The 10703-nt window shown below is 43.2% G+C and overlaps 2 protein-coding genes across 2 annotated transcripts; one reads left to right on the forward strand and one right to left on the reverse strand.

The window, feature by feature from the left end:
• Positions 1–636: 636 nt before the first annotated feature.
• nanp (N-acetylneuraminic acid phosphatase) lies at positions 637–2882 on the forward strand. Its single transcript, XM_071481342.1, has 2 exons — positions 637–794; positions 1612–2882. The coding sequence occupies exons 1-2, from the start codon at positions 705–707 to the stop codon at positions 2251–2253; spliced, it is 732 nt and encodes a 243-aa protein (XP_071337443.1). The 5' UTR covers positions 637–704; the 3' UTR covers positions 2254–2882.
• polr1b (RNA polymerase I subunit B) lies at positions 2709–10468 on the reverse strand. The gene is made up of 15 exons (XM_071481337.1): positions 9961–10468; positions 9252–9419; positions 8648–8794; positions 8426–8558; positions 8164–8300; positions 6584–6807; positions 6301–6472; positions 5842–6013; positions 5468–5749; positions 5225–5358; positions 4972–5142; positions 4710–4866; positions 4441–4637; positions 4067–4311; positions 2709–3895 (listed from the first exon to the last, which is right to left on the reverse strand). Exons 1-15 carry the CDS (start codon positions 10135–10137, stop codon positions 3013–3015), a joined length of 3399 nt encoding a protein of 1132 aa, XP_071337438.1. The 5' UTR covers positions 10138–10468; the 3' UTR covers positions 2709–3012.
• Between the last annotated feature and the right edge of the window lie 235 nt (positions 10469–10703).

Here is a 10703-nt window from a genome sequence, read left to right on the forward strand (position 1 = left end):
ACGTCGAAGACACTGCCTGCTGAGCTCATAGACAAAACTGTGTCAAGGCACAGATCTGGGAAAGGAAACAAAAAAAAAATCTGCTGCACTGAAGCTCCACAAGAGCACAGGTTTAATATTTATCCACCTATTTAGTCCCCTGTGCATTTATTTACTTTTTCAATTTCAGTTTATTTTGTACTTGTAGTTTTACAGACATTTATTTAAATAGAACCTATACAATAAATAATTAACATGTACTTGAGTCACTCTACAGCAACCTCACAATTTGGGGAGATTTTATAAAACTTTCAGTATTTTAGTATGAATTATTTTTGTAATAATTATTAGCATATTAATTAGTACTTAATAGTAAATATTTTTCACATATATAGTAGACTATCTTTTACTAATTTATGTGTGGTTTTAAAAGTCTCTCTGCTGCATTCACATGCTCTTTACATGACACACAAAAGGCTTGAATCTAATTATTCTGATTGATTTATTATAACTGAGTGGGGAGAGCTCGCTGGTGATCTTATCAACTGCTGACAGAAATATCACTGTATTCTTATTTACTGGCGACCTCTAGAGGATAAAACTTGCAAGCGCTGAACATTTATGAGAACTTCAACTCCCAACATGCAGTTTACCCGGTAGTGCATCCGCATTTGAAGCGCCGGTGTTTTGGTGCGACCGTGCAGTGGCAGTGTGCTTCTTCCGCCATGGACGGAAAACCAGTGAAGGCAATATTGTTGGATTTGGACAACACACTCATTGAAACGAGTCGGGCAGGTGGAGTGGCGATACAAAAGGTGATAAATATAGATATTCCTCACGTAGTGTTCAGAGTTAGCCTCCATATTTGTAACGTCAGCCTGTGGTTCAGTGGAGGGGGGCATACACCCCCTCTTATTTAGCCGCTGTCAGTTTATTCGCTCATTCGAAACTACAGTTCTTTGTTTTTACAAAGGCGTGTTACTGTTGTCATTTACTGCACTTCAGTACAACCTTTAAGGTTCTTTTACTGAAGTCCCCAACTTACACACATTTTTTAAAAATGTATACAGAAGTGCATAGGAAATCACATCTCCTCTCATTGTGTGTGTTTGTGTTTTCATGGCAGACATTTGGATGAGCGAGAGCAGGAAAAGCACAGGTGTTACTCAGTAACTAACTTATTACAGCTCCACTCTGTTCAGGTGTCCCAGCCATGTTTGTACCTCTGATACCTTAAGTACATGTTACTGACTCACTCACATTAGTACATGGAGTTCAGTGATAGATAATTCCTAGGAGAGTTCTGACCAACTACAATATGAACAAAACTTGCTAGCAAAGATTTGAAGAAAATAGGCATTTAGGCTCATGTACAGTATACATTGTTCATTTTATCCTTTAATTAAATATGTGACTGTTTTCGTTAACAGCATCTGTCACACTGAAATTTGCTTTATTTTAACCAAAAATATAGATTTACACACATAAACAAGTTGCTAAATCCCCACATCCACCAAAATAAGAGTCTTTAATGGTGCCTACAAACACCCAGACTGACCTGCTTGTTGTTTGTTTCTCATATGGACTTAAGGTTTTAATTTTATATGGTTATCTGTTGTGTGTGACTTGCAGACCAGTGAACTCTTGAGGACCACGTTGGACATCGATGACAACACCATCAGCAGCATCTGTGACAAGTTCAAGCAGAAGCTTTTCCGTGAGAGTTTTGACCCTGCAGCAGGCAGATCCATAGACGATGTTCGAGTGGGTCACTGGGAGGAGAGCATCCAGGAGACCGTGGGCAGTAGTTCCTCTCTCTCGCTGGCAGGTCAGTGCTACTACCTGTGGAAAAACAGTCGTCTGGAGGTTCTCAGCCTGTCCCCTCAAATATGCGACCTCCTGAAACAACTGCGCAGCAGATACAAGCTGCTGTTGCTGACCAATGGGGAAACTCAGACCCAGAGAGAAAAAGTGGAGGCGGTCAGTTGTGAGGAGTTCTTTGATGCCATTGTGGTTGGGGGAGAACATGCAGAGCAGAAACCATTCCTCTCCATCTTCAAGTTGTGTTTCGACATGCTGGGGGTGGAGGCCCAGGACTGCATCATGGTTGGAGACTCTCTGGACACAGACATTCAGGGGGGTTATAATGCCAGAGTACGAGCTACAGTCTGGATCAGCAGTGCAGGAGGTGCTGTGCCAGATGGATCAGTGAAACCAGACTACACTATCCCCACTGTGTTGGACCTGCCACATGTTCTGGCACAGCTGGAATAAGGACAACCGACTAAAACCATGTGCGACGTCACTTCAAGTGGGATTTTGTGAAAAATGTTAATTATGCATTTGTTTAAAGATGAATGTCATGATCTGAACTGAACTTCTTTTAACATGGGTACTGTTTTCTTGTTTTCAGCATTCTACTCTGAATGTTATACAGATATAAAACACAACTGAACACTACATGAAGTCCGTAGTAAAATCAGGTCAGCACAGGTGTGGGCACTCTGGTATCAACTAGTTATTCACACAGCGGTTGAAACGAATTACGTACATTTACTTAAGCATTTCCATTTTCTTCTTTACACTTTAACTCCACAACATTTCAGGGAAACTTGCTACTTATGGATCAACAACCTAATAATGTAATATATAAATATACAGAGTTGGTACTTTTAAAACTGTTCACACACAGTGTAGCAGGATAAGAATCAATAAGAGCAGAACAGTGGTTCAGCACATTGTCTTTATTCAACACTCAGAATGACTGTACAAAAGACCTTTGGGTTATTTTTACACACCTCAACAGAACATGTCACTTCATTCATTCCATCATATGCTGCTGCTGCTACTTGGTAATTTTCTCTTTCTAATAAAATACTTTTGACAAAGCTGGTACTTACACACATCCTGGCTGTACAGTATATTTGTCTCATGTGGCACAATTAATTCACGCAGCTATACTGAACCCATTTTAACACACACAGAGCAGTTTAGTGAGACCCATAGTTCTGATTTGTACCTCATCATGTATCCTCACTTAACATCTAATTTGACTTTGATGTTCATTGCTGCGAGCTCAGCCACAAAGTAGCGGAAGACATAAGGGACAGACACAGAGTCAATAGAGTCACTCTTGCCACAAAGTGTGCACACAGTCTTTCGGTGGCGCATGGCCGACCAGTAGGGTGGTGGTTTCTCTAACAGAGGGGACAGGAGGCTGCCACAGTCAACACACACCTGAGCCACTGACCGGTCCGAGCAGTTGAAGAGGCGATCGTGAAGCAGGAAGGAGGAGCCGTGCGCCAGCAGGGCGTCACGCTCCATCTCTCCAAAACGAATGCCTCCCTGGATGTTCCTCCCTCCCACTGGCTGATTGGTCACCTTGTCTCGTGCTCCCGTGGTCCTCACCTGAAACTTGTCAGAGACCATGTGACGCAGCCGCTGGTAGTAGACAACTCCGATGAAGATGTCTGCCTCCAGCTCCTGACCGCTCACTCCACTGTAGAGCCGCTCCGTGCCGTAGTAGTTGTAGCCACCAGCCCGGAGCATTTCACCAAAGTACTCCAGTGCAGAGTTCTCCTCGGAGAAGGTGAAGGGTGTGGCGTCATGGCTCAGGCCGTGCAGGGCGCCGGACTTGCCGGCCATGCTCTCAATCAGCATCCCGATGGTCATGCGGGAGGGGAAGCCGTGGGGGTTGAACAGAATGTCAGGAGTCATGCCGCTCTCTGTGAAGGGCATGTCCTCAGCCGGCCACAGGCGGCTCAGGATGCCCTTCTGACCGTGGCGACTGGCAAACTTGTCACCAATGGTGGGGTTTCGTGGTATTCGTACAGTGATGCAGATCCGTTTAAAATGGCCCGAGCCAGTGTCATTGCTGCAGATCTTTATGTTGTCGACTACACAGGCCTCTTGGCTCCTGGAAAAGATAATGATGGAACAAATCGATGATTGTATTTTAAAAAGTGAGAATTTAATTACTGAATAATGTTGAAGAATTTGTTTGCCTGAATATGTAAATAATTCTCAAAGTAAAGTAGTTATTTCATGATTGAAAGGTGGCACTACCTGAGCTGATGTTGACACTTACTTGTAGTAGCTGATGAAGGTCTGGCCAGTGTTGAGGTTGATATAGCTGTAGAAAGGGTCTCCATACTGAAGTGTTGATCCAATGTGAGGTAGTCCATCAGAGTCCAGTTTTACATGCGCCTCGCCTGACTTGGTCCCAAACACCACACTGTCTTCTCCCTTCACCTTATCTGCCAGATCCACCAGCTCAGTCTTGTAGATACTTCCATGGGCAAAGCCCCTCTCCCATGATGACTTGTTCACAATCTAAGAAGGGTGTGATACATGTGTCAGGATTTTACCGCAGTTAAACATTCATTCGTTTTTCAGTGTTTTAATTAAGTATTACATTTGGGGGGGGGGGGGGTGTTACTGTAATTGTTGTGTTTTATTTACCATTGCATCTTCCATGTCATACCCTGTGTAGGATATGACGGCCACAATGGCGTTTGTGCCGCTGGGGTAGTTGTCCAGGTTGTAGTGGTCGTACATAAAGGGCCTGACCAGGGGGCTCTGTGGGGTCTGGAGCCGGTACAGCTTGTTATCTGAGCGATCCATGAAGGAGTGCAGAGGGAAACCCATCGTCTGCTTACCTGCAATGACAACGTTTTAATCTCTGACAATGGAATACAGTGTGGGGCCACGAATGGTGGTCTCAGACTTACCCATCTGACACTGGTACATGTTCCTGGGACTCTGGTTGTGGTCTGAGTAGGGGATGAAGTTAGCCACCACGCTCAGCATACTGTGAGGGAAAAGCTCCTGGTGTGTGGTCACTCCTGGCTCGATCTCATTCTCTAAGATGCCCACATTGACGTAAAGCTGCAGCAAGAGAGAAAAAGATGATTAAATAAATTCAGTTGTGTTGTTCAGATAAAGGTCTGAGAAATACCATATCAACTTTTTTAATTTGTAGTTTACACCTACTTGTTCAAAAGTCCCAATTAACTCTTCCTTTCCAAGAGCTAAATTGCGTACAGGCCGCATCATACGACAGGGTGTAGTGAAGAGGAACAGGCCTGGGTACAAGCTGGCCTTGCCCGTTTTGGGAACCAGAACAATCTCAGTCCAGGGAGGGATCTTCTTTTCTCTCAGCACCTGAAGGTATTTGATTTAAATGTCAGCTTTCTGCACTCACACAAATTGCACAGTACAGCCATTTGATATTTTACCATCATACCTTGAACCTGCGCAGTGAGTCGACCACAACTGGGGCTAATTCAGCCTCCAACCAGCCGACAACAGCCCCATCCAGGACCACAGGGTAGCAGTCTGAATAGGGCTGACCAGGAGATCCATCCACTGGAGTAACACCTTAGACACCGGAGAGAGAAAAGATTTTGTTCAATGCAACTCTACTGAGACGCTTTGAAAACAGATTGATGTATTTGTGCCTCACAGCTTGATTGAAATAAGAACTCACCAAGGGAACAGAGCAGAGCAGGCAGGGATGTGGTGGGCAAGGTCGGTGCCACGATCTCACAGCTGGCTGTCATGTGGTTCATAAGGCCACAGGGCTCTCCGTCCGGAGTGTGGACGGGACACAGGAAGCCCCAGGACTCAGGCAGCAGCTTACGAACCGAAGTGGTCCTCATCTTGGCGAACGCTGCTCCTCTATGCACACAGCGGAAGTGGGACAGGTAGCGGATGAAGTTGAGCTTGTCAGCCACGACACACAGGCCTGTGTTCTGCAGCATGCCGAGACCTGAGGTCAGAGGGGAAAACAATATTTATTCAACAGATGGGCTACTTTTTCATACCATAGCAAGATCTCATACGCAACACATGTGGCCATACCTGTCTTGGAGTTGAGGTTCCCAGTGGCCAGAAGATATTCAAAGGGTTTGGTCACATCACTGCCCATGTTGAACATCTTCATCATGTTTTCAGCGCTCCATCCTCCACTCAGTCTGCTGCCTTTCTTGTCAAAGGACAGCTTCACCGTCACCAACCAGGCAGCCAACCTCTCCTGTGGAGATATTTAAGAGGTTAAATCACGAACAACTTAAGATTTATAAGAAAAAAATTAAGTTGCTGTACCCAAAGTAAATTTCAGATGTTTAATCATGTGTTGTTTTAATTCAACATACAGCTGAGATACAAGTCCTCAGTAAAGAAAGAGACATGCTGACTTTGCTTTAATAGCTGTTGTATATTTCTGTCTTTTAAATCTCACCATTCTTCCTTCTGTTGAGCAACAGAGGCTAAAAAGACTGTTCAGCGCTCATTCAAATGACTGACTGAAGAAAAACTTGCCTTCAGAAACATGAGGTAGAGCTGACCGGGAGTGAGCACTTCCTGACACATAATGCTGTCGGGGTTCTCCTCCATGCACTCCTGCTTGGCAAACGTGAAAAGCTTCCTTGTCATCAGACACAGCAGGTAGAACTTCTCCATATCTGACTTCAGGTGGATACAGATGCATTCGCTGATCAAAACAGAACACAAACGGTTTTAGTAAACGTACCATAAAATACCACATTTGTGTGTTGTTTCAGGGAGGTTGTAGATTTCACATCCTTCCGTCATAAAAACTCACTCCAGCAGGAAGTTGGCACACTGCTCGTTTGTGTACCACTCAGGAAGGTTCATTTTAACCCTGAAGCGCTCTCCCAGGTAATTGAGCACCTTGCTGCGGGTGGTGCAGCCCTCCTCCGTGACAATGCGCAGCATCTCTGATACACAGCTCTTGTAGAAGGAATTGTCTTCGCGGCCTTTGATCAGTTCCTGGAAGATCTGGAAGTCTGTGAAGTCCACAAAGGCCTGGAGAACAGCGCAAAATAAATGGTGTGTATTTATAAATCATACAGAACCAGAGGAGTTTCTACCATATATTTGGTGAGATTACTGTGTAAGTAATCCCACTATATGTTTTTCTGACCTCCAAACTTTTTGCTTCCAAATTTTTTCTGGCGATGTCAACGTTTTATCTGCAATTTTTCTCCATAGAGTGGGAGAAGGTGTTAAACTGTTCTGAATTCTGTTAATTAATTTTTTTGCCAGAACGTAGGCTAATTTTTAAAGACATTTTTCCTTTATCATTTGATAGGACAGTAGAGAGTGACAAGACAGGGGCAGAGAGAGTGGGAATGACATGCAGAAAAGAATCGGGCCAGTCGGGAATCGAACGGGCAACTCGCCTGCTAAGAGCAATTGCTCATGTGGTACACGCCCTAACCACTTGGATCGGGTCGCCCCAGAACATAGGCAACTTTATCTTTTTCCCCACAATGCATCTATCAAAACACAGTGACTCACAGAATTTTAACTGAGCTTCAAAGTGGCAAAAGTGTCCTGACACTGACTCCACTGTTAACTGAGACCAGGAAATCAAGAGGAAAATAGGAAGAGGGACTTTTTTAAAAATCACCCAGCGCGCCACCTTTTTGACATCAGAAACAAATATTTTATATCATTGAATTCAACAGAGTCTCCTCTCTCATAACATAACACAGGAATATTTAATATAATATATGAATTACAGTCTTTTTTAGTGGTAACCCTTGGGTCCAGAGATGTCTCTCAGCTGAATCCATGTCTCACTCAGTAGAAACTAAGCAACTGAAATCACCATGGCAACCTCTGAGTGCAGCTGGGAACAAACAGCTGATTCGACGACTTCTCTGATGTCTGTGGTGTTTGTCAAACACTTGACTGGCATCTCTGTCACACATGGATTTACACACATTTCAACCATTTTCACTGGAAATATATTTTAGTACAGTTTCAGCCAGGAAGCATTCAGCAGCTAATTTCAGTTGGTGTTTCGCTGACTCCATGTTTAGATTATTTCGGAGGACATTATGTTAAATTGTAGTTAAATTGCAGTAATTTGTGTGATACATAGAACCACACACAATTGCTTTTACTCTGTAATTAAGATTGAATTTCAAAAGATTTTCACGATGTAAACTAAAATACAAGATGGTGATTGTGATGATATAGATTCTAGTCAATAGTCAATTTTAAAAAACATATTTTTTGTAGCCAGCTATGCAGTTCAGTGTCACATTTTCCAGGAGTCAGCATTCCCACCACATTTTCCTCAGAAATTATATTTTACTATAAATATTCTGTGGTTTCTGTGAGACCTGTTTGTACATGAACCCTGATTACTACCTTGAGTGCAAAGCCTAGTGGGAGGAAGAAGAGCTCTTTCTGGTAGATGAAGTTCAACATCACAGTCCCGTTTTCCAGATAATGTAGGTTCATGTTGATGGCTGTGTGCTCCTCCTTCACACAATGCATAGAGATGCCTGTGAGAAGAAAAAGATGATGACATCCACTGCATCCATATGCAGCTTTGCTTGGTGAGCCCAGATGTTTATTACAGTGCCACTTTCACTGTGTTTCTGCACATTACCTGAAAGGTGATACTTACCATACTGAGTGTATCCCTGGCCCCTACTCTTCCACTTAGGTCTTGCCATGGCAATAGGATAGTTCCTCCTCGGCATGATCAACATTCGGATAACCTTCTCAATTCCATTGACAATGAAGTAACCTCCCATTTCCTGTAAATATTTAACAGGAAGTCTAAGAAAAATGGATTCAGATAATGTGTTTCTGTTTCTCTTTCAAATCTTACAAATGCATGTCTTACCTCTGCTTCTTCATGGTGTTCAACGAGCTGCTTAGGGGACATACCATGGAGGTTACACAGCTTGGACTTGACCATGATTGGCACCTGGCCCAGGGACTGTTTGATGATGCCTTTGGGAACTCCATTGATTGACCAGCTGACATCTGCCTGAGATGATAAAAAGATGAGATGATAAATGAAAGACCAGTAAATCTCTTATTTTGTCTCTCACATGTTGTCTGGATCCATAACTGACATTTCACGTAGTTTACCACTTGTCTGGGCTGAACCGGCTGGTAGTGTACTTGTAATTGATAATTGGACTGTGCTTGTATAGCGCATTTCTAGTCTTGTCAACCACTCAAAGTATTTTACACAGCAACCCTCATTCACCCATTCCCTCATACAGTGCTCTTTTAAATTCAGCAATGACACATCAAGGTTCAGTATCCAAGAAGAGTTTGACATGTGGACTGCAGGCGCCAGGAATCAAACCGCTGACTTTCAGGTATAGATGACCGACTCTGCATCCTGAGCCACAGCCACCCGACGTGCACCACAGTTAAAGTCAGGTCATCAGTGAAATGCACATTACACAGACAGTAAAAATGAATCTCAGTCTTACCACCAGTTTTCCTTTATATGAGCATCTTCTGCCCCTGCACTCTGCAGGAAACACCCTCATTTCCCTGCAGACGTTCCCTTTGGCGACCACTGGGTTGTAGATGGTGGCTTCAACAAACGAAAGGCTGATCCTGTCATTTTTTATGGTGAACTCCAAGGGAGGGATGGCCTGAGGAAGACAGGTTACACCTCAGAACAGTGAACATGTTGCAGACAGAAAGTCACCTAAAGCAACATTACACCGGGGTCACACTGAAGCAATGAGCAGGGCACAGTTTAGAGGAACAAGCTAACTGGTGTTTCCAGTGAAGCTAGTGCCGTTAACCTAGCACACTGCAGCTTTTTATTTTAAAGTCTTCTGAGGTTATTGAGTTGTAATAGCTGTGGATAAGCTATGTACAGAGTCTCCTATAAGGTTATTATGTGTTAGTTTTTCAAAGAGAAGATACATAAACATAATTTGATAACTACTGGACACAAACTTTAGCAAACTCGGCTAAAAATCATGTCTTTCGTACATTAGGCTTCAAAACTAACGTTATCTTGTATTTAATTTAATTTTTTTTCTCGGTGTGATTTCACTTTACGTTAACAGCTTTAAAGACAAAACTTCTCAGCTTCATAAAAAGCTTAATTAATACATAGTTTCGTATATTTCTCAAAATATCGGTTTGCTAACTTTAATGAGTGAGTTTGAAAGTTCAACAGACCTGCACAACGCGGCTGAGTCCGTCAGTGACGGCCTGGTCAAACGACTCGATGTGGGCTTTAGTCAAATCCTGAACGGCAGCATGTTGAGCCTCCTTCAGGACGCCAAACCCTCCCTGTGTCAGGTTCTTTAGACTCGGAGCTTTTGGTAAATTACTCCACTTTGTTGAGTACTCCATGCTCGCACTGGCAGGGATACATACGCTTGTTTACCACATGTGCATGGTGACACAGGAAGTAGACCCGGTCTTCTTCTGCTGCTGCTTCTTCTTCTTCTCCTCCACTCTGAGGTTTTGTGGCGGGTCACATCTTATTATTGTGTTGCTGCCATCCTGTGGTGGAAGTTATTTAATTCTATATCCAGATCTCCAGTGAGCTTTTGTTCCATTTACTTTCTGATTACTATTGTTCCAGGTGGATGCAAATCCAAAATATGCCAGTGCTGATTTCTTTCATATGGTTTTATAGAACAATGACTGACACTGATCTGCAGCTGTAGCTTGGAGGAGGGTGGGTAATGATGACACGCTGCATAACTTAAGAGGTAAAAAAAAAATTTTTAAATTTAAAAATTAAAAGCTGTCCTTCTATTATGATGTACAAATATACAATATGAATATAAATGCAACAGTATATGAGATAATTGCACAGTTTTAAAATTGCACCTAGATGTTTGTCGCCTGCGAATGAAAGCTGGAGCCACAGTGCGGATCTGAAGTCTGGAGTAAAAGGGCAAAGGCTGTCT

This window comes from Trachinotus anak, unplaced genomic scaffold, assembly GCF_046630095.1.
Source record: "Trachinotus anak isolate AG129_WGS33_773 ecotype Australia unplaced genomic scaffold, CSIRO_AGI_Tana_v1 ptg000007l, whole genome shotgun sequence".
NCBI classification, from domain to species: Eukaryota; Metazoa; Chordata; class Actinopteri; order Carangiformes; family Carangidae; genus Trachinotus; species Trachinotus anak.